The sequence below is a fragment of the Rattus rattus genome, chromosome 2, assembly GCF_011064425.1.
Source record: "Rattus rattus isolate New Zealand chromosome 2, Rrattus_CSIRO_v1, whole genome shotgun sequence".
Classification (NCBI taxonomy): domain Eukaryota; kingdom Metazoa; phylum Chordata; class Mammalia; order Rodentia; family Muridae; genus Rattus; species Rattus rattus.
This window is the reverse complement of record NC_046155.1, coordinates 163,277,342-163,301,463: the sequence shown is the minus strand read 5'-3', so window position 1 is coordinate 163,301,463 and position 24,122 is coordinate 163,277,342. Positions and strand designations below refer to the sequence as shown.

Here is a 24,122-nt window from a genome sequence, read left to right as displayed (position 1 = left end):
TTACAAGAATGCAGGCATTTTTAAAGGAGATTCATGTCATAGAAACCTGGGGATTTATGGCTTCAGTAGAGATCCAAATAGGTCACATGCCAAATTCCACATTAAAGCGAGTAAAAAAAAAAAAGCAACCACTGCTCAGCTGAGGTTTCCGACCATGTCATTTTAGCCTAAAAGGGAGCCTGCAGATGTCAGGCATGCAAAAATGAGACCAGTTAGCAAACTTTTAATTTTCTCCATCCCACATTTATGCTTGAGAGAAACACAGCCACCGGAGGAGTGGCTGAGTGAACTTGATCTGGAGAGTTCCATTTCAGACCTGACCTGTGTTTCCTTGGAATGTTAGGTCAGGCAAGCGTCATGGTGTGATTCGCTCTATTTAAGGACTGATACTTTAAAGTAGCCATAGTCCTTAGCACACACCACTAGGCCTGGAGAGTGTACCTCAGTGAATAGGGCTGGCCTGTGTAAGACCCTGGACACTATTCCCAGCATCCAGCATTAGGAAATGGGGGGGGGGGGTTGGGAGGTGCTATTAAAATAAATTCATCTTCTGGGCAGTTCAAGGATTTTTTTGGTTTGATTTGATTTGGATTTTTATGTAGGGTCATATGTGGTCAGGCTGGCCTTGAACTCCTGGTTCTCAAGTGTGCCACTTCATCTAACTTTTTTAACTTTATGTTTTAGCAGTGTTAGAGATTGGACCCAAGGCTTCACAGTGGCTAGGCAAGCGCAGTGGACTACATTTCTAGCAGCTAGTTTTGATTTTATTTTCATCTGAGACAGTATCTTTGTAGCTGCTCCATCCTCCTGCCTCAGCCTCTGAACTAAGATTACAGGTGTGTGCTGCTACACCTGTCTGCTAAGATTACAGGTGCATGGTACCACACACCTGACTGCTGGGATTACAGATGTACACTGCCACACACCTGGCTGCTAGGGTTACAGGTGTGTGCTACCACACACCTGACTGCTGGGATTGCAGGTGTACAATACCACACACCTGGCTGCTAGGATTACAGGTGCACACTACCACACCTGGTTGCTAGGCTTGCAGGTGCATGCTAGCACACCTGGTTGCCCTGAATATTTGCTTTAATGTTTTGTCAAGATTCCCTCAAAATGTTGATTTTAATTTTTCATTTTTGACTTTAAGTTTTATTTTATGTGTTTGTATGTATATGTGTTTTTGCAGGTGTGCTCACCTGTGCATACATGTGTAGAGAGCAGAGGTTAAAGTCGGGGTGTCTTCCTCTGTCAGTCTCCACCTTATTTTTTAATATAATATCTTTATTAACTCTTGGAGTATTTCATATATTCATGCATTGTTTTTTGACCATATTCACCCTCCTGTGTCTCTCAACTCCTCTCAGACCCTTTCCCGCCACTCTCCTCCCACTTCCCAAGTTTATGCCTTTATTTTTATAACCCACCAAATCCTATCTGAGCTGCCCATATACTCAGGGATGTGGGGCCACCCACAGGATCATGGTAGTTCTACTAGGGGCCACACCCTTAAAGAAAATCAATCTCTCACACCCCCCCCACCAGAAGCCATCAACTGTTAAGAGCTTCTCAGTTAGTGGTGGGAGCTTATGAGCCCCACCTCCCCACCCCCAACCCCTACACGTGCTGCAGTGGTGACTGTCTTGACCTTGTGTAGGTCTTATGCAGACAACCGGAGCTTCCCAGGGTTCATGAGTGCACTGGGCCTGGGAAGTCCCTGCTCTGGTCTTTTGCAAACCACCTTATTGTTTTGAGACAGGATCTCTCTTTGAACCTGGATCTCATTCAACCTGTTTTTGGTTTGGTTTGGTTTTTTTCAGAGTAGCAGGCCAGTGAACCCCAGTATCTGGTTATCCGGGCCTCTCCCCCAGGCATCGGGATTCCAGGCATGCACCATAGCCCCATCTTTTATGTGGGTGCTGGGCATGCAAACTCGAGTCCTGATGCTTATGCAGCAAGTATTTTGTCCACTGAGCCACTCCCCAGCCTTTTGACCCATTGTCTTAAGTGTTTTGATTTCCGGCATGGGTCTTCTGTCCACATCTATGTCTGTGCCCGTGCCCCATGTGTATGCCTGCTGCCCATGGAGGCATCAGATCCTCTAGAACTCTAGTTACAGATGGTTGAGAGCCACCATGTGGGCACCGGGAATTGAACCCAGGTCCTCTTAGAAGAACAGCCATGGTTTCTTAACTCTCTTAACAGCCATCTCTCGGGCCTGCCTCTCCCTCCAACTTCGATATGTTAACTCTTAGGTTACGTTAGTAAATTCTTACTAATTCAGTTATTTTGTAGTTAGTGTTCTTGGGTTTTATAAATATCTTTTTTTCCCCAAAAGAATTTTCTACCTTGCTTTAAATATTTATGTCATTTCCCTTAATTTCTTGGCTGCAGACTGCTCAGGCAGTGGTAAAGAGCAGCCTCAATGGCGGGCGGATGCCTTTGCTTTCTTTGTCCCTTAGAGTATCGGGCCAGTGCACCCTGTTATCTGGTTAATCCTGCCTCTTCAGCAGGTGTTGGGGTTCCAGGCATCTATCGTAGCTCGAATGAATGTTTACATGGGTGCTTGGGATGCGAACTGAAGTCTTCACAGTGGGGTACATTCATCAGCTCTCATTTATGGGATTTTCAAGGTCAGAGACATCCGCCATGGTGATGTGTCCCAGCACTCCAGGGGTTGAAGCAGGAGGACCATGGGTTCTAGGCTAGCTTGGGCTACCTAGTGAGATTTGGTTTAAAAATAAGAAGCCGGGAAAACATTTAGAATTCTATCACAAATCCTGTTTGATTTTTATGAGAGGAACATGAAGTTTCTCAATCTTTGAAGTATAATCTGTCTGTCTGTCTCTCTGCTGAGTTTCAGGCTAACTTTGAACTCACTATGTAGTTGATGACCTTAACTTCTGAAGCTCTGTTTTTTGCTCACATGAGGCCAACAAGATGGCTCCATGGCTAAGATCTAGTACTCCTTTTGCAGAGGACGCAGTTTGGTTCCCAGCACCCACACTGAGCAGTTTCCAACAGCCCCGTAACTCCAGCTCCTGGGAACCGAACACCTCTAGCCTCTGAGGTTACCTGCACTCATAGGGAGCGTACCCGCACAACACACCCCTGCATATACTTCTTTTAAAAAGTGAATTAAAAAAATAACCTGGGGGATGGGCACGGTGTCACAGGCCTTTAATCTCTACACTCAGGAGCAGAGGCAGGTGGATCTCTGTGGGTTCAAGGCCAGCCTGGTCTACAGAGTTCCAGGATGGCCAGAGCTACATCGAAAGACCTGTTTTAAAAAACCAAACAAACAGCGAACCTGGGAAGTAGGTAGAAGTCTTGGCTTGCACTGGTGAGGAACTGTGCAGTTTATTTGTTGAATGCTTGAATAATACTTTGCGTTGGAGGATTATAGACCCATTAGAGGTCTTGCCGTAGGTGTTTAATGGCCCATGAAAATGGCTGTTGTATTGCCACATTTTAAAGATGAGCACGCCTAAGTTATTCAGTACTCATCTGTGCAGGGCCAGTATAGGTGTATCCTATGTCTGTCCAAGGGTGTGTGTGTCTGTGCCTGATACACACAAAAGACTGAGGGGCTTTTCAAGAACCATATATATATAGAAACAGGCCTGCGGGGGGCATATGTCTGTAGTCTCAGCACTCAGGAGGCAGAGGCAGGAGGATCATGAACTGGAGGCCAGCCTGGGCTACATAGCAAGACTGGATCAAACACACACACACACACACACACACACACACACACACACACAAATAAAAAACAAAACAGGAGTAATAAGCGATATAAATCAATAGGTAGATAAATAGATAAAATACCTCACAAAGATTTGGGAAAACGTGGTCCTTGATCTGTCATGTTAATTTCCATGTAGCCCTTATGGAGAAGTACCTAGGAACATCTACCGTGTATGTGACTCTCTTAGATTGTTTTCTCTGTAATCCCTAACATCTTCAAATTCAGGGTGAGTGCCTCCCTATCTGAAAACCCCAATACTGCAGATTTCGTGTTTTGAATAGTGATACAGCAAGTGGAAAATTCCACATCACAAATGCCCTGTACTAAATTTCTTAAAATGTATTGTGAAGGTAGATCACCCTCGGTCTACATGTATAAAATAGGGTCAGGAGCTGCAGGGATGTCTCAGGGGTGGTGAGTACTGGCTGCTCTTGTGGAAAACCCTGGCCCAGTTCCCAGCAAATGGTGGCTAGGAACTATTTGTAACTGCAGTTCCAGTGGATACAGCGCCCTCTTCTGGCCTCCTTGTGCACTAGCATGCATGTATAGATACATTTAGACAAGTACTCATACCCATCAAATAAAAATCTTTTTTTCTTTTCTTTTTTCTTTTCTTCAAGGCAGGGTTTCTCTTTTCTTTTTTTTCTTTTTTTCTTTTTCTTTTTTTTTTTTTTTTTGGAGCTGGGGACCGAACCCAGGGCCTTGTTCTTGCTAGGCAAGCGCTCTACCGCTGAGCTAAATCCCCAACCCCAGGGTTTCTCTATATAACCCTGGCTGTCTTTAACTCATTCTGTAACTCAGGTCGGCTTCAAACTCAGAGATCCACTTGCCTCTTGAGTGCTGGGATTAAAGACCTGGCTATAAAACTTTTAAGAAGGAAAAAAAAAATCCATGAATAAATTTCAAGTTTAGATTCAGGTCCCAAATATAGTGTGTGTGTATAACTCGTCTGAGATCTGGAAAAGTCTGAAGTCAGAGGCATTAACCATCTTGAGCATTTTGGATATGGGATATTTATACAACTTGTGTATAACCGTTAAGACTGTTGTGCTTGCTCATTTTCTCTGTCAGTATGGTCCCAGTGAAGGGGAAGGATCTTCCAACAGCACCTGGCAGATAGTATGCATGCACCAGTGTTTGTTGAATGACCACATGAACTCAGAGCAGTTGTCAAACAATAGGTTGCTGTGCATTCAACGTAAGGGTTGCACTGAGATGTCTAATCACCAGAGTTGTTCTCATAAAGGTTCTCACCATATCTAGACATCCCAAGGCCCAGATCTCCTTGGCTTAGAAGATCATGTGTTCAGGTACTGAAGCAGCATAAAGGTGGAGGGTCTGAGCCCTTGCTGGTCTGTCAGAAGTAGTTAACATATCGTCACTTAACTATTACATAGACATTTCCTCCTTTTCCCCTTGCATTAAAAAATATTTTTAAGGGGAGGGACTTGTGAACTTGAGGACGCTAGAGTCCTCCATTCCTGTGGAGGTGGACAAGAACCTTTTGGTCCACCTGACATGGGTTCTGAGGAGTAAACTTGTGTCCCCTTCAAGAGCAGTACACACACTTAACCACTGAACCATCTCTCCAACCCTCTTTGTTTTGGTATCTTTAAGGCAGACTCTCATACTGCATGTAGCCCAGGCTATCCTGATATTCAACATGTAGCTTGGGCTGTCTCACATTTACCAACCCTCTTGTCTCGGCTTCCCGAGTGCCAGGATCACAGGTGTGCATCAAGGCACCAGGCTAGATCTGTGGCTTGACTGACTTTCTTTTGTGCCAGGACCCCCTCTGTTGCAGACCCAGCTATTGACTGGAACCTTGGCTTTTTTTTTTTCTCCTTACAGGATTTTATTTTGGAACATTACAGTGAAGATAGCTATTTGTATGAGGATGACATTGCAGACCTTATGGACCTGCGACAGGTAAGGGCAGCAGTCTGGGAGTCAGCCTTGCTCACATAGGTTCTGACATCAGCCCTGGAGAATCCGGGATGCTGGGCATGGAGAGGGGCTATGGGGATTACCCACTACACTTGCTATACCAGAAAACCAGAGCAGGCGTGAGACCTGCCCATGGAGCTGGGTTCCAGGATTCCTGACTTTGTCTCTTCCCCCTAAGCAGCCTCTGCTAGAGTTCGTGATACCCACAGCAAGGCATCTGTCTGTTCTTGTGTTCAGGGATGGGTCCTGGGGATGCTCACCTTCGCTCCTTGCTTTCCTTTCAGGCCTGCCGAACACCCAGCAGGGATGAGGCAGGGGTTGAACTGCTCATGTCATACTTCATTCAGTTGGGCTTTGTGGAGAGTAGGTTTTTCCCACCCACCCGCCACATGGGGCTCCTGTTTACCTGGTAGGTGCTCTCTGGGGCCCCCTCTGCTGTGCATTTGCCCCCTCATCTTGACTGGCATTTGCCCAGTGGGTCCCAGGGGTGGGGAGGGTCTGTAAATTGGTGTTTGTGTAAAGACCTAGAGACTGCAACTGACCATGGTTTCTCAGAACAAACGAGCCATGGAAAAGAGGCCTTTTGTGTGTGTGCTCACTCGGTCGCTGGGGAGAAACCGGGGCTCTCTGGTGGAAACGAGAAACGAGACAATTTTTTTCTTTTGAGAAGAATCTTTTCTTACTCGGGGCGTGGCAGTGGATGTAAGCTTGAATTGACTTTGATCCCAGTGACAAGGGCCACAAAAAAAGAAATAGAATTTTTGTTTCGTTAAAACAGGATTTCACTATGTAGTCCCAAGATCAAACTGACCTCGCACTGGCCGTGGACCTCCTGTCTTTCCAGCGCTAGTACTGTGATTATAGATGCGTACCAACCAGAAAGAGATTTAAAAACGCAACATTTGGCTTCTTGAGACAGGTTCTTGGGCTGGAGAGATGGCTCAGTGGTTAAGAGCACTGACTGCTCTTCCAGAGGTCCTGAGTTCAAATCCCAGCAACGACATGGTGGCTCACAACCATCTGTAATGGAATCTGATGCCCTCTTCTCATGTGTCTGAAGGCAGCTACAGTGTACTCATATAAATAAAATAAATAAATCTTTAAAGAAAATAAATAAAAAGAGATAGGTCCTTGCTGGGTGGCTCAGAATGTCAAACTCACAATCCTCCTGCCTCAGCCTTCAGAGAGTCCCAGGATGTTAGGCATGTGCCACCAGGTCTGGCTTGCAGGGATTTTTTTTATTTCTTTTGAGATAGGGTCTATCTGTGTACCCCCAGGCTGACTTTAAACTCATGGTCCTCCTGCCTCAGCCTCCTGAGTGCTGGGATGATAGGTATGAATCCTATATATTCAGACTTGTCTTGCTTGGAAACAAAAACCCAGTTGTTTGTGCATCTTTGAGTTTCATGTGAGCAGTGAGTTTCTGTTCTTGTGTGCCCAGCAATGGCATTAAGTAACCAAGTCCTGTGTGTGATCAGAGCGTATTCGTTTTCTATAGGTATGACTCATTCACTGGAGTTCCGGTCAGCCAGCAGACTCTGCTGTTGGAGAAGGCCAGCATTCTCTTCAACACTGGGGCACTGTACACCCAGATTGGGACCCGCTGTAACCGGCAGACAGAGGCTGGCTTGGAGAGCGCCGTGGATGCCTTTCAGAGAGCTGCAGGTATGTGTCCTCCAGGGCAGCCTTACAGTCTGGTACCTGTCCCCAGCTTAAAAGAGCCTTGTGCTCAGGTCTTCTGCTGACCCTCCGAGTGCCAATCAATGCCTTACAAGTCTCACAAGGGCTGGGGGCGTGGCTCTAGGTAGAGCAGTGCCTAGAATCCTCCTGTGAGGGGCTGGGGTGTGGCTCAGAGTTTGTTAAAGGCTTGACTGGCCAACTCGAGGGGAGTCCCTGGGGTCAATTTATAGTCTCATAACCATAAAGGAGGAAGGAATGGCTGTGTAACTTCTTGGTCAGGAGATTTACTCAAAGCTGGCATCATGTGATCTCGGTCCAATAGGGCTCGTGTACATAGTGAGGCTTGTAGTTAATGAGTAATCTTTTCCAGGTGCGTGGCTGTGAATATCTCTCAATGGTAGGAATTCAGGAACTTGCCTTAACCAGTGGAGGCGAAGCCTTTACAATTACTGTATCAGCTAATACACTGATCTATCCATAAGGGCACATGTTCCTAGACATGTAGGTATGAAACTGTAGATAGTCCAGAAGCCTGTACAAGGGCGGAGGACGCAGCTCAGGGGTGGGACACTTGCCTAGCATGTGCGAGGCTCTAGGTTTGACCCACAGCATTGCGGATAAATGAAGGGAACCGGGAAAGGAGAAGGAAGGAGAGACAAAATAAAGACTTCCCATCTCTGTTCCCGTATCCATGAGGCAGATTGGACACAGTCAAAGATTAACAGGGAACCATAAAATAGAGCAGTGGTAGCAATTCCACTTGATAGATGTTGCGAATTGCTTGTTTCTGGAATTTTCCATGCCAGGTTATCATATTACAGTTGGCTGCAGGTAACTGAGCCGGAACAGAGCTGAACCCCAGATAAAGGGAATTAACTGTTATCATCCGCACTTTCGTATTGTGCTTCATCTGCCAAGCTTGCAAAGCCTTCGCTCGTCGATTTCAGCATTGTCAGGTGACAAGGGACCGGGAGCCTGCCGGTTTTCGCTGGTGTTGTCACTTTCAGAGGTGGCCGAGCACTCCCAGCGGCCCTCTTCTACAGTGCTGGGGGCAAAGCTTGTTTGGTAGGCCAGGCTGGCCTGGAACTTGGGATCCTCTTGCTTCAGCCCGAGTGCTGGGATGACAGATGTGGGCCATGGCAGTTAACTTGTTTTTCCTCATCTTAACTTCATCACCCCTACACGCTCCTCCTGGTAGGAACCAGAATCAGCCTTAAGGGACTGGGGTCATTAGAGATGGTGCAACGGACCAGCCCGGCACAGATTGAGGTACTAGAGGATGTCCTGTTCCCTTCAAGTAGGGCCTGTCTCGGGAGGAGACCCAGCTGGAGAATGGAGGACACAGGCTACAGTGTGTCTTCCAAGCAGGCACTGGGATAGCTTTTTTTTTTTATCCTTTGAGACAGGTTGTTACTATGTAGATCAAGATGGCCTTTCACTCATGCTGTAGGTCAGGCTGGTTTTGAGCTCGAGGTGCTTGTTCATCCTGCCTCAGCCTCCTGAGTGCCAGCTTAGCTTCCTTTTTGCCCTCTGTGCTAATCATTTCCTCTCCCAGCATAAACCTGCCTGGAGAGAGATCGATCTAAAACCCATGAAGTAGCACAGCAGCGAGCGCCATTTTGGCTCGTGGAGGCATGGTCTTGTTGCTGTCTACCTCAGGCTGGCCTTGAACTCTCTGTCTCTGGCATGTTGGGATTGCAGGTTTGTTCAAGCATGCTGGCTTCTGGGGACTCTTAGGCAGTCGTCACGCTGTGTGACCTGCCTCCAAGGCTTCAGAAATACAAAGAAACTTAGGAACAGGACCGTCTGAGGTGGAAGAAGGAGGGCCGGGGGAGGGGGAGGCTGACAGCCTGGGTCACACACATCCTTCTCTGGGGCAGCAGAACCTGCAGGGCCAGTTGGGTGAGATGCATGTGTCCAGTCCACGTCACCTCCAGGCTAAATGTCCGTCAGGGCTCGCCACAGAAGTAGCTGAGGGTGGCAGGATGGGCCCAGCACCCCTCAATCTCTCCACAGGCTTTCTCTTTTCTCAATCACATGCCCAGCATAGGAGGAATTTCCCAAGTGGCATGGCAACAGAGGAGAGTCAGCCGGTCCCCTTGCTTCATGCATATGTAAATGCCTTCAAAGGGAACCTGATTGAAAAGCAAAATTGGGCTGAGGTCTAGCTGCCATCAGATACAGTTTTAACTATTTCTTGCTGTGGTAAACGTCTTGTTGACAGTTTCTAAGTGTGTGGCTCAGCGGCATGGAGCGCCCTCCAGCTCCAGCGTGCCCCCATCATGCATTGCTCGAGCGGGCCCTATTCACTCATGCTTTTATTCACTTATCCAGACAGGGTCATCTGGCCATCCCCCTGCTTCACCCTCTCAAGTGCTGGTATTACAGGGGTGTGCCACCACACCCGGCGTCTCTGTATCTATTAGAGTGCGACGTCCCTTTCCTTGTTCCTGTGGCTCCTAGTGACTTCTGTTCTTTGTGCCTCTCAGTTGACTATTCTGGGAACCTCACCAAATGGAATCCTGTACTACCTGCCATTCCGTGCCTGGCTTATTGTACCCGGCATAAAGACTTCCTTCATGTTGTCTACACATCCGAGTTTCATGAGACAGGGTCTCACTATGAAACCCTGGCAGGTCTGAAATTCACTCTGTAGACCAGACTGGCCTGGAACTCAGAGAGATTCCTCCTCCCTCTATTTTCCAAATACTAGTATCAAAGGTTACCAGAGCCTCATTATACTTGTGGCACTGGGAATCGAACCTGGGACCTCTTACAGGGTAAGCGCACACTCTACCGCTGAGCCGTACCTCCAGCCCCTCAGTCCTTTTAAGGCTGATGAATAAACCACTGTGTGTGTATAGATATTGTGATCGCCTGCTGACCCATCAGTGGGCCTTTGGAGTGGCTACTGTGACTAGTGCTGCCGTGAGCGTGGGTATCCAAGGAGCACTCAGGCCTTTCGTGTGATTACTGAGGTTTACACAAAGGAAACAGAGGAATGGCTAAATAGCATGGCCACCGAGAGTCACACAGAGTCTTGCTCTCGTCTTTGACCTCTCCCTCCTCCTCCTTCAGCTTCTCTAATGCTGGGATTAAAGGAACGTACCACTGTGCCTGCAAATACAGATTTTTTTCCCAGATGCTTTAGGATTATAGGTGTCTGCCATATATGTGTGTGTATGTATGTATGTGTGTGTATATATATATATATATATATGTGTGTGTGTGTGTGTGTGTATGTACGTATATGTATGTGAATATATATGTGTGTGTACGTATGTGTATGTATATATATGTGTGTATGTACGTATGTGTATGTATATATATGTATGTGTGTGTACGTATGTGTATGTATATATATGTGTGTATGTGTGTGTATGTGTATAATATAAATACGTATTTAAGTTATATATGCGCATTAGATAGATAGTAAGTAGACAGGCAGACAGACAGACAGATGGATCGATAGAGTTTTCTTTGCATAGCTCGAGGCTCATCCTCAGGGCTTCCTGTGTGCTAAGCAAGCACTCATTTATGACGGACACCCTGATCCCAGCTATATTTCCTGTCTTCTTTCTCTACAGCCCATGATAATAATAAGTGTGATTTTCCTACTAATGAGCAACAATTCTGATCCTAGGGGTTTTAAACTACCTGAAAGAGACCTTCACTCACACTCCAAGTTACGACATGAGCCCTGCCATGCTCAGCGTGCTGGTCAAAATGATGCTCGCCCAAGCCCAAGAAAGCGTGTTTGAGAAAATCTGCCTCCTGGGGATCCAGAATGAGTTCTTTGTGCTGGTAAAGGTGGCTCAGGAGGCTGCCAAGGTAAAGGCCTCATAGTTCCTGTGACTTCCGGGTGGGCGGGATCTGCTGATGTAGATGCTGGGAGCGGTAGAGGGTGGGGGTGGAGAAGGGGGTTGGGGGGGTGGGGACGGGGGTGTCACAGCAGCAGCTCACTTCCAACCTTAGCAGTGTGCTAGGTGCCACTGAAGCGGCCGGCCTACGTCTATTTGGCAGGTTACCGGTGTTTCAGATACGGATCACAGAGTCCATCTGCAGCTTAGCCAGAAAGGCAGCCTAATGACAGTCGCTTGATCCTCTGTTAACTACGATGTTCACAGCAGGAGGACTTGCTTGGCTCTATGCCCACATTCTGGAACATTCTCCAGCAGAGGGGGGTTTGGCTTAGAAGAAAGGACTCTTTCTCTGCAGCCAGGCTTGGGAGGGCCCCTGTGCCAGGTCCTCCTTGCCCATCTCCCTTCTGTTTCAGGTGGCAGCGTCCTACCAGCAACTGCATGCAGCCATGAGCCAGGAACCAGTGAAAGAGAACATCCCGTACTCGTGGGCCAGTGTGGCCTACGTGAAGGCCTACCACTATGGCGCGCTGGCTCACTACTTTGCAGCCACCCTCCTCATCGACCACCAGTGTAAGGCTCCGCCGTCTCAGAATTGTGGGCTTGCTGCCATTGGGGGGATGCTGAGCTGAAAGGGAACTGCCTTCCTGCCCTGGGCATGTGCACAACATGAAGGCACAAGGTGGAGAGGACACATTGACCCAAGTGGCTGTCACAGAGGCCTGTGGAATTCAGGGCTAACTCTTAAGGCAAATGACAGAGAAAGGGATACACTGGGCTTTTAAGACCACATATGGTGACAAGCCTTCTAATCCTCTCCAAATAGTTCATCAACTGGGGACTAACCATGCAAATGTATGATTCTGTAGAGGCCATTTTCATTCAAAGCACCACAAACAGCTATGTGAGTCTGTATGTGGGTTCTTGTATAGGTGTGCAGTGTCCACAGAGGCCAGAAGGGGGCGGTGCATGCCCTAGAACTGGAGTACAAGCCATTGTGAGCAGTTTGTGAACTGCTTGATGTGGGAACTGGTATCTTCTGCACCAGAAGTATGCACTCAACCACTGTGCCATCTCTCCAGCTCCAATTATTATTATTATTATTATTATTATTATTATTATTATTATTATTATTATTATTATTATTTGAGACAAGTTTTCTCTGTAACAGTCCTGGCTATCCTGGAACTCACACTGTAGACCAGGCTGACCTCGAACTCAGAGATCTGCCTGCCTCTGCCTCCCGAGTGCTGAGATTAAAGGCCTGTGCCACAGTCACCCGGCTTATTTTTTACTTTGGCAGTTTTGGGGGTAGAATGACAGGGTCTTACTCAGTAGTGTTTATTTTAGTTCATTTAATTATTATATGTCTATTTAGAGATGAAGTCTCCCTATATAGCTTAGACTGGTCCTGAACACAAGATCTTCCTGCATTAAATGCCCTCCAAATGTTAAGATTTTAAGTTTGTGCTACCACACCCATCGTCAAAGAGTAATTTTGCTTTGCTCTGTTTTGTTGGGACTGGATGTCATGTGACCCAAGCTGGCCTTAAAGCCCTGTTCTGTCTTCTGTCTGTCTGATTCTGAAGTGCTAGGATTGTAGGTGTGTGCCACTGTGGCCAACTAAGGCAATATATTTTTTATTTTAATTAATTTATTTGTGTGTATATTCCACTGAGATATATATATATATATATATATATATATATATTTAAATTTTATTTCTATTAGCTGTAGACACTGTAGCTGTCTTCAGACACATCAGAAGAGGGCATCTAATCTCATTACAGATGGTTGCTGGGAATTTGAACTCAGTACCTCTTGAACAGCAGTCAATCCTCTCTGAGCTGAGCCATCTCTTCAACCCCAATACATTTTTTTAAAGATTTATTTAATGTATGTGAGTACACTGCAGCTGTCTTCAGACACCAGAAGACAGCATCAGATCCCATGACAGATGGTTGTGAGCCACCATGTGGTTGCTGGGAATTGAACTCGGGACTCTCAAAGAGCAGTCAGTGCTCTTAACTGCTGAACCATAGAGATGATATTTTAAATGATTCAAAATTAATTAAAAAAAGATATTGATTAAAAATTCAAGCCTAAAATCAGCATGCCTTAAATCTTGGCATTCCAGAGGCTGGTGGATCTGTGAGCATGAGGTGAATCAGGTCTACAAAGTGAGTTCCAGGACAGCCAGGGCTATGCAGAGAGACCCTGTCTCAAGAAAAACAAAGCACAGGCCCTGGGTTCGGTCCCCAGCTCCGAAAAAAAAAAAAAAAAAGAAAAACAAAGCACAATAAAACAAAAACCAAACCAAAACAACAACAAAAACAAAAGACTAAAAAATTACATTAAAACAGGGGTTGCACAGAAAGTCTGTATTGAGCTGGGGAATGACTGGTGTCTTACTCACTGTGGGTGGGTCTGACTTCTTTTTGAATAATGTCCTGCCACATGGCCTAGGCTGTCTCCAGGCTCACAGTCCCTCCCGCAGCCTCTCAGTGCTGTGTATAGGCGCCCGCTCTACTTAATTCCTTCATTTTTGGCAGTTTAAAAACCATGGGGCTGGAGTGTATTCCCATCCTAAGCACCACATACACACAACTGACACCGATCACACAGGCTGGGCCTACGGCTCAGTAGTTAGGCCGCTTCCCTAGTGTGCGGCAGCTCTGGGTTCAGTCCATCCACTGAAAAGGCGGGGCGTGGTGGTATATTGCCTATAACCCTCACGACTTAGAAGGTGGAGGCAGGGGATCAGAGGTTATCCTCATCTACATAGTGTCAGGCCAGCCTGAGCTACTAGAGACCCTATAGCCCAAATTAACAAAAAAGACGTCTTCAAGGGAGGAAGAAGTAAAGAAGGAGGCTTAGGAGGTCTGCAGCCCCTGACAGGAAAGCAGATAGGGCAGCCACTGGGTCAGAGCCGTGCAAGTAGGCTCCATGTAATGTTCAACTTGGAGGGGCAGTTACAGGAAGTGGGTCTGGGGTCGAATCCTGAAGCCCTAGTATGTGGCTGGCTGTCCCCTTGGGAGCAAAGGTTTAGGACCTGGTAGCCTAGGCTTTGTCTTGGAGCTAAAAATAGCTCTTTGACATTGTTTAAATAGAATTCAGGTCTGGGGCACTGCCTCCACACGGAGGGAATGTAACCTGTAGCTGTCTTCACAGTAAAGCCAGGCGCAGACGAGGACCACCAAGAGAAATGCCTGTCCCAGCTCTATGACCGCATGCCGGAAGGGATGACGCCTCTGGCCACGCTGAAGAATGATGGGCAGCGTGTGCTGCTCGGTGCGTAGTCTGTCCTGTAGACCTGTCCTGTAGTCTGTCCTGTAGTCCTGTCCCGGGGCTGGGCTCTGCTTGGTCCTCAGCTGTTCCTGCTCACAAACAGCCCCAAGGTGGGGCTCCAAGAGAGGACCTGGGAAAGCAAGCCGCCTAGCATTGAGAGACTGTGGGCCAGCCCTAGCTGCAGAGGGCTTTCCCGAGCTATGTTCTCATGGCCTCCTACCACAGCCGGGCCCTTAACTACCTCCTGACACTGTAGCTATCCGTAGTTGGCACACGGCCACACTGCCGTGGAAACTGTCTCGTCTTCCCTCCCTTTTCTCCCTCCCCTCCCCTCTCCTCCCCACCCTTCTTCTTTCTCCTCTCCCTTCCTCTGCACTCCTCTCTCCTCCCCTCCCCAACTTTCCTCTTCCTCCTTCTCCTGTCCTCTCCCTTCCTTCCCCCACCCTCCCCTCTCTCCCTCCTTTCTTTTCCCTCCCTCCCCTCCTTCCCTCCCGTCCTTCCTCTTCCTTCTTCTCTCCCCTCCCCTCGCCTACTCCCACCTGCCCTCCCCATTTCTTCTTTAAGAGGTTACACTATGTAGCCGTGACTGGCCTAACTCTTTGTGTGGACCAAGCTGGCCTTGAGCTTGCAGAGATCTGCCTGTCTCTAGTTTTCCTTCTCTTTAATTCATTCCTTTGAGAAAGCATGGGTTTTGAGTGTAGCACAGGCCACTGAGGCTTGTGGTGAACTCCTGCCTCAGTTTCCTTTGTCCACCACCCCCCACCCCAATCCTTTCTCAGAATTAGGGATTGAACAAAGGGCCTCATGTGTGCTGGACAAACACATCACCACTAAACCAAACCCCTGTCTTTTTATTTCTTTTCATTGTGGGTCGGGCCCTGGTAAGTCGCCCAGCTCCGTAGCACAGGCCAATCTTGACCTTGCCATCCCCCGCCTCAGCTTCCCAAGTGCTGGTGTGCCCAGGCTCCCATTGTTGCTTTTATGCTTCACCAGTAGTGAGTAGCAGCCGAAAGTTCTCGGAATCCTGGTCTAATTCTCTGCCGTGTGTCAGCGTGACCGTTTCCCCATCTTAGTGGGAGAGGTTCTCCCTCTGCAATGTTTTGGCCATGCTTAGCATTCCCTCCCCTCTTTCTCGTCAGCAGGTCACATGGCTCAGTTCTCACTCCTATCTGACAACCCTAGCTGGGGTCACATCCACAGAGCTTACCGAACTCACAGTGGCTCGATTAAACCCCACACAGCCCCGTGAGATAGGTCTAGCGGAACCCCTGTTTTCATAGCTGCTCCTCTCACTTCTCTTCCTGCAGACCCTGGCCACCTTAGCCCCCTGCTTACATCCTGATAGGCTCCTCCCTGGTCTTCCCAGCACGTGTATGATCAGCAGTGATCGAGTCCTTGCCCTGACCTGATTATCTTTCTGTCCACCCTCTGTCCAGTCAGTACCTACTTTCCTTGAAGACCTGATTATGCTCCTGCCTCAGGGTCTTTGCATTTGTTTTTCTTTCAGGAACTTTGTCCTGTCACGTATCCCTAAGGCTTCTGCTTTACTTTGGAGCTCTGCTCAATAGTTTACCTAGCTGTTCAGTTGGTAGTGCCTCGCCTCGCATGCATGCAGCCCTGGGTGGGATCCCTAACACCACATACACCCAGGCATGGTAGAGTATGCCTGTGATCCCATAGGGAGATGGAGGCAGGAGGGTCAACAGTTCAAGGTCAGCTTTGGCTACTTAACAAGTTTGAGGCCAGCCTGGGATTTTTGAGAAATAACATTCCCTCCACCCCCTCTCAAAAAAAGAAAAGTCGCCTCATCGGATACACAAACAAACAAAAAACAGGATTTTTTTTTTTTTTTTTTAAAGTTACTCAATCAGAAAGGCCTTTCCTGGTCTGAAAGATATTTCTATCTGTAGGTAAAGGACATCTGCACCGGGCCATTGACTACCACAAGGAGTCACTGAGGGAGGCTAACCTGTGCAAGAAGCTGCGTGACATTCAGGTGCTCCGCGATGTGCTGTCTGCTGCCCATCAGCGCACTCAGCTCAAGTATATCCAGCACCAACAGGATGATGATCTTCTGAACTTGATCAACGCTCCAGATGTCCTTCGTGAGTAGAGGGACCTGTCAGATGGCGGTCTGGCACCTGGGAGTGTGGGTGCCACACAAGCCTGTGTTTAGTTGGCTATCTGGCAGGGTTCACGCAAGGCTCGGCCACCAGGGCCCTGGTTTTATCAGGACTGGATTGGGGAGGAACCTAGTGCTACTCCTCTGTTGGATGTAGTGACATACCTATAATTCTAGTATTGAGGAAGTGAGGCAGGAGGATTGCCATAAACTCAAGGCCAGCCTCAGCCTCAGCCTGGGCCTAATAAGGAGGTGAGGCTCTTGCTCTTTACCTTTTCCTTCCCACCTTTACCTCAGAGTGTCTCAGCCTCAGTCTTTCTCTGTCCCCGCCTCCTCTTGGTCCCGCCTCCTCTCAGTCCCCGCCTCCTCTTGGTCCCGCCTCCTCTCTGTCCCCGCCTCCTCTCAGTCCCTGCCTCCTCTTCTGTACATTATGATTCCTTCTCTCTTAGTCTTGTTTCATATTTCTAAATTTGCTTCTCTCTGCCCTCTGCTTGTTTTCCTGCTCAGCTCACCCTCCCAGCCTTTTCCTGGGCTCTGGCTTTCTCTGATTCAGTTTGGGGATACCCCTCCTTATGGGTCTCAGGCCTGCTCTGGGCTTTAGTGATCTCACTCTCACAGACATGCCTGGAGCCTTTCTTGTTAGTCTGAGGCCTGCAGATTCTCAAGACTACACTGGCTGCCTTCTTTCTCTTCTGTCTTCCTAACTTGGAAGCCAGCGTGTACCTGTTCCTACTTCTGGCTTCATTCTCTCTCTTTTTTGTGGCCCCAACATTTCTAAACATCTCCCAGGTGTCACTGCAGTGCTGAGGTGGCCACACAGTTACTGTTGTGCTGGGAAATGTCTCTGCAGGACTTCACTGACTAGATTGCTTTACAATGAGGTTTTTTTTTTTTTCTTTCTAGTTGGGGAATGGAGGGTAATCCAATTGAGTCAGGACCCTCTTGAGGATGTAGAGGAAAACCAGTTCTAGCTGATCATATGGGAGCCTCCACGTCATTCACCACTCCAAGGGATGGGGCAGGTCCCTTTGGAATGGGCAGATCTCATGACCTGCTATCAGACAACATCTGTTAGAGTTTCTGTGGCCAGATCCTAGACAGAAAGATTCGAGCTTTTAGGATTGCCTGGGAGGACAGAAGTCTTAGTTACTGTAGTCTACTGTGGGGAGGGAGTCGTAAACCAGAAACTGGATGAACGCCAAAAAAATATATATTTTAATAGCTCACCCTCCCTGTTTCTGACACCTAGGAGACTTCTTCCAGCTCTCCTATCTCAGTATTAGCATCTGAGGTCGGCCAGCCTCGATACTCCCGTCTGTACTAGCACTGAAGATGGTGCTAACATTACCTGCGTTAGAGATGAAGAAGTACGTGGGGTACAGCTCAGTGGCAGGGTGCCTTACAGTCCTACAGATGTGGCTCTAGTCAAGCACCTGCCTCGGATCCTCCAATGAGGGCCTGGGGGTGTGGCTCTGTGCCCTTCCTAGTTTGTGAGGCCCTGCATTTGATCTCCAGCAAGGACAAAATACAGGCAAGGAAAAATGCTTAGGGGTTCAAGTTCTTGTCCCAGGCAGCCCCACGTTTGGTGGAAGTATGAATGTCTCCCAAGGATTCCATTCAGAACTGTACTCTACTCTACCCATGAGGTAGAGACTTCAACTCCATGGCAGAATGAAGAACTGTGGCTCACAAGGTGGCTTCCACTCTAGCAGCATCCTCTTAGTATCTAAAACCTGAGGGGTTATTGTGTGAATGAAGAGTCTGCCTAGGTGACTATGACTTCCTGCTAGAACAGCAGTTCTCAACCTGTGGGCCATGACCCCTTTGGGGTCAAACAATCCTTTCACAGGGGTTACTACCTAAGATCATTGGGAAACACAGATATTTACTTTATGATTCATAGCAGTAACAAGACTAGATATATAGAGTAGCAACAAAAATAATTTAATGGTTGGGGCTCACCACAACATGAAGGACTGTATTCAAGGGTTGCAGCGTTGGGAAGGTTTGAGAACCACTGAATACGAACAAGCTCCTGGAAGGTAAAGTTGTGTCTGGTCTTCTCTGTCCCTGCTCCAAATGGTTTAAGGCTCATAGGAAGATCCCTGCAAAAAGCGTGGTCTCCCTGGGCCAGGCCTGAGGGGTTTGCCATCTACACTACTTACCTATGTATTTAAGCCGAGGGGACTCAGTTAGTGACTTTGGAGGGAGGTCTGAGACCCAAGTTTTCAGGAATGACTTTCTGTGGCACACGTACTTACCCAAATTCTAATCTTCTTTTCTAGCCAAAACTGAGCGAGAGGTCAAAATAACCTTCCCCGACTTCTCGAAAGTGACAGTGACAGACTTCTTTCAGAAGCTGGTGAGTCAACCATGGTGTGTTTATAAAAAGGCAAAGAGAGTGGGGAATATGTTTCGTAGATGTATGATGAGGTGTGGGGGAAGAGGGTGGCTCGGCAGGCCCATGCTGAGGCTTCCCTTCCCACTGAGGGACCAGCCACATGACGGTATATATAGTATAGAATAGAGTTTGTTTAGGGCATGGGGAGGGAAGTTAAGAGGGTAGTAGGGTCAGAGAAAGGCAGAGAGGAGAGGGGGAGAGAGGGAGGGAGAAAGAGAGAGGAGGGAGAGAGAAAGGAAGGAGGAGGAGAGAGAGAGGGAGAGGGGGAGAGAAGGAGACAGAGAAAGAGAGAGAAATACAGGAGTAGAGGCTGGCCATGAGCACGTGGAGAGAGAGGGGGGAAGGGGATGGGAACAGAGTGGAAGCAAGAAGGGAAGAGCAAGAGAGAACAAGAGAGAGAGGAGGGGCAAGCAGCCCCTTTTATAGTGAGTCGGGCACACCTAGCTGTGGCCAGGTAACTGTGGGCGGAGCTTAGACAAAATGCTAACAGACTACTTACTTCATAAGTTACATGAAGTAACTTTTGGACCTCTTTTACTGTATTTATTATTTTTGTCTTGGTTTGGGGGGTTGTTGGTTGGCTGGCTGTGTTTTGTTTTGTTTTGTTTCGTTTTGTCTTGTCTTGAGACTGTTTCTCTGTGTAGCCCTGATTATCTTCACCTCACTATGTAATCCAGGCTGGCCTTGAACTCAGAGAGATCCTCTTTCCTCTGCCTCCTGAGGGCTGGGATTGAAAACCTGTGTCACTGTGCCTGGCCCTATTAAGATTATCGGTAGATTTAGAGGCATAATTCAGTTACAATATTCTTGCCTAGCGTGTGCAAAGCCCCAGTAGGGAGAGAGAATGAATGACTCTCTGTAAGGTAATCTTGTTTCAAATATACTGGCTATGTTAGAAACAGTGTAAATACTGCTCTCATAGGGCTGCAGGAGCACACACTGCTCCCATGTGACATTAGACACAATGGAGCTGGTTGAAGAACGGAGGCAGGAGCATCCCTGGAATCCATGTGTTCGAGACCAGCCTAGGCTGCATAGCAATTCAGCCTCCAAAGCCTCACCTCATCACCCCTTCTTCCCAAGGGTCCCCTGTCTGTGTTTTCGGCCAGCAAGAGATGGTCACCTCCTCGAGGCATTCACCTCAGAGTAGAGGAAGGGGACTTGGGCTTCACCTTACGAGGGAATACCCCAGTCCAGGTGCACTTTCTGGATCCTCACTGCTCTGCTTCGGTAAGTGGGGAACAGGGAGGCGTCAGAGTCAGCATCCTGGGCACAAGTAGCGGGGTGGGTGATGGAGTTTGGGGTTTGGCCAAGGTCTGATTCCTGGGTGGGTGAAAGGCCTTCTGGATGCTTCATACCCACCACCACCCCTCAGGTGAATTTCTGTTTCTTGTAAGTAAACTTTATGCAATTGTAGGGCTCAGTGCTGGAACACTCAATTAACACATGGGTGTAACACACACACACACACACACCACACACCACACACACACACACACACACACACACACACACTCTCACACACACACACACACACACACACACGCAGAGCGAAAGACAGACTTACACCAGTGGCTGCTTGCACCCGGAGTCTGGGGACACATTCTGGAGTGTGATGCCTAGTCTGACGTTCATTCAAACCTTTCTTCTTAGCTTGCAGGGGCCAAGGAAGGAGATTATATCGTCTCCATTCAAGGCTTGGACTGCAAGTGGCTGACAGTGAGTGAGGTTATGAAGTTGCTGAAGAGCTTTGGGGGAGAAGAGGTGGAGATGAAGGTCGTGAGCCTCCTGGACTCCACGTCATCTATGGTGAGCGCAAGCACCCCTGGTGGCAGAGAACGGGTGGGGATGGTTACTAGTGGGGGAGGCCCTTGGGGTTGTTAGGCCCCCTGTCTCCCACCTGTGCAATATGGCAGAGGCATCTGAAGCTCTTATGCACAGCATCCTGGGAGGTACTTGCCCTGGGTCAAAGAGATAACCTGAAAACTGAAATTTTTTAATCTCAGACTAATTAGCTCACTGGTTTTTCTGATGAAATTCTGCATAATCACAGGAGTAATGTAATAAAAAAAAATCAGGTAAAGCTGAGCGTTTTGCGTATCTGGAATTCTATCACCCAGGATGGTGAGGACCAGGCCAGCGTGGGATACACTGTGAGACCCTGCGCCAGACTGATGGGGGTAGGGAAGAAGGGAAAGAGACAGACAGACGGATGGACAGACAGATGATTAGTTTCTATAGTAGGGCTAAGAGATCATGGTAGTCATTTCCAGTGAGATCTTGGGAAGTGTTTGGTGCTTCTGTAAGTTCATATGTGAAGTTAGAGCCTTTGAGTGTTTGCCCAGGGAAAGGAGGTGACTGACACCAAAGTGTCAATTCTTTTCTGCAGTTTGCCACACTTAACAATGTATCTTCGACTGTTCACACTGTAACAACTTTCATTCACAATACTCTGAGCCTCAGCTTGCAGCTATATTAGTCAGTTCTTCATTACTGTAACAAGAAACCTGAGGCAGACGGCTTATGAAACAAAGAGATTTGTTCAGCTCACAATGTAGGAGGTGGAAAATCCAGATCTAGGGCTGGAGAGATGGGTCACTGTTAAGAGCACTGACTGCTCTTCCAGAGGACCTGAGTTCAATTCCCAGCAACCACATGGTGGCTCGCAACCATCTGTAAAGGGATCCAATGCCCTCTTCTGGTCTGAAGACAGCTACAGTGTACTCGTACATAAAATGAATATTTTTTTTTTTTTTTTTTGGTTCTTTTTTTTCGGAGCTGGGGATCGAACCCAGGGCCTTGCACTTCCTAGGCAAGCACTCTACCACTGAGCTAAATCCCCAACCCCAGAATATTTTTTTTTAAAAGAAAGAAAATCCAGATTTAATGACCCCATTGCTCTGGCTGTGTGGTAAGGTAGATGGCATCATGGTAGGAGAGGCCATGGTGTAGAAGAAGAAGCTGAACTTTCCAGGGTCCCAGGGTTTCTCCCCAGTTGACTCAAGGTCCTCTGTGAGACTTGCACAAAAAAAGCAAAGCACAGATGTGGTTTTGAAAAGAAGACTAACATTGTCCAGTGTCCCGCAGTGGGTACAAGACTGACAGAGCTTGAACTCAGGTGTGAGCGCCATGAAGGAAGAAGCATACTGTGTCGGGGGAGGATTGGCTCAATTGCTAAGAATCTCTTGCTGTTCTTGCAGAAGACCCGGGTTCAGTCTCCAGTACCCACACAGCAGCTCAATGCTGTATCTGGCGCCCTCTTTTGGTCTCCTTGGACCTTGCACACACTCATGCACAAAATAACATAAAATAAAGTAATGGTTAAAAAGAAAAAGAAACTAAGGGTATGCTGAGCATGGCACTGACAGGAACACAGACTGTGCCAGAGGGACAGAGGAGGAAGACCTTTAGGTAGGCATGACATGCCGAGTGGATACAGGAAGTGGGGCGGGGCTTGTTGACAGAAGGGTGCTGACATAGTCCAATGTTTTAGAAGGCTCTCTGCTGCCTGGATGTGGCTATCTGGTCAAGCAGTGTAGTCTGCCTCATGCGCTCACACACATGTATGGGGGTGGGGAGTGGGGTAGGGGGTAGGTATGTGATCATAAGCAGCATCTGGGAGCTGTATTAGTTAACTTCCTGTCACTGTGACTAAAGGACAGAAATAAGCAACTTAAGAGAGGAGACGTTTGTCGTAGCTCATGGCTTCAGGAGCCATGGTCCATTATGGTGGGGGAGGCATAGCAGCTGGAACTGGCCTGTTTGATCCCTCATCTTGGTAGATCAACAGATAGAACCTCCAAGATTTGTCTGGGAACACTCATTTCTGCCAGCTGGGTAACAGTAGCAAAGTTTCCACAGCCTCCTAAAGTGAGGGCAGCCCTGAAAGAGCAAAAAAATAAATAAAGACAAGAAGACGAGGCAGTTTAGGCTCACAGAACACTGGGAAACCATGGAGAATGCTGTGGGCTGGGGACCCAGACACAGCATCTGTGGTGTTTCTGGACAGCAACCGAGTGACTGGCAGGAACAGAAGTTTGTCTGAGAAGCGTTTAAGTGGACAGCTGTGCACGGTCTTGACCCCACAGGGCTTGCTGTGCCCCCATGACTGATTAAGAGGTTTATTTTATTTACCAGTGTTCTGCCGGGCCTTTGAGCCAGGTCAGCAGGGCATGGCTTTAAAAGTGGTCGCTCAGCACACAGTCTGGCTGGATTTGAATCCTGGCCCTCACCAGTCATGGACCTTGGGTGAGTCCAAGAATAGCTCTGAGGCTCAAGATAGTGGGGAGAGAGGAACTGTATCCTAGGGTCTTAGTGGGCCACAGTGAGTTAGTGTAGGTAAAGCCCATACAACAGGACACTATTGTATTGTTTGTATAGTAGGTATGATAACGATATCCATGAGCATTTTTAATATTTACTTATGTATTTTTAAATATAGGAGTGCTCAGTCTGCACGCACGCCTACATGCCAGATGGCATCAGATCCTTTAAAGATGGTTGTAAGCCACCATGTGGTTGCTGGGAATTGAACTCAGGACCTCTGGAAGAGGAGCCATCTCCCCAATCCTGTACCCATGATTGTTATGGTCATTCTTTGTAGCCAAGGAAGACTTTAGACAATGATGCTTGGCCACTGTTTGCTTTGAAAAGGTTTCTGGTTATTCTGATTACAAGTAGGCGTGTGTCCGTGTGTATGCACACGTGAGCGAGCGCAGGTGCCCCGGTGTTAGAGGTGGCAGGTCCCTTAGAGCTAGATCACAGCTGGTTTTGTGCCTTCTGACGTGGGTGCTGGGAACTGAGCTCAGGTCCTCTGGGGGAGCAGCAGGCATGCTGAGCCTCCTCTCCTCCTCTCCAGCCCCTGAACATTGTTTTTAATCCACTCTCCTGCAAAACAAAGTTAAATGGAGAGTGCTGGGCAGGCGGCTTAGAATATAATGCTCGCTCAACATGTGCTGGGGTCCTTCCCAGTGATGGAAAAACATCAGAGTGGTGAGAACACGTGAAGGGCTGTTCCCACCCGAATCGTTTACTTGCAACTCTTTGTTATGAGTGCTGGGAATCCTACTCCTC

The 24,122-nt window shown here is 47.9% G+C and overlaps 1 protein-coding gene across 1 annotated transcript in view; it reads left to right on the top strand.

Annotated features, from left to right (window-relative positions):
- The window catches only part of Rhpn2 (rhophilin Rho GTPase binding protein 2), a 59,214-nt gene that overhangs the window by 31,626 nt on the left and 3,466 nt on the right, over window positions 1-24,122 (top strand). Inside the window, exons 5-14 of the mRNA XM_032893857.1 lie at window positions 5,603-5,680; window positions 5,983-6,107; window positions 7,197-7,363; window positions 11,022-11,209; window positions 11,655-11,811; window positions 14,410-14,529; window positions 16,437-16,631; window positions 18,934-19,010; window positions 20,133-20,279; window positions 20,703-20,858. Of these exons, the coding sequence (XP_032749748.1) occupies window positions 5,603-5,680; window positions 5,983-6,107; window positions 7,197-7,363; window positions 11,022-11,209; window positions 11,655-11,811; window positions 14,410-14,529; window positions 16,437-16,631; window positions 18,934-19,010; window positions 20,133-20,279; window positions 20,703-20,858 (1,410 nt within the window). The remainder of the gene's footprint in view (window positions 1-5,602; window positions 5,681-5,982; window positions 6,108-7,196; window positions 7,364-11,021; window positions 11,210-11,654; window positions 11,812-14,409; window positions 14,530-16,436; window positions 16,632-18,933; window positions 19,011-20,132; window positions 20,280-20,702; window positions 20,859-24,122) is intronic.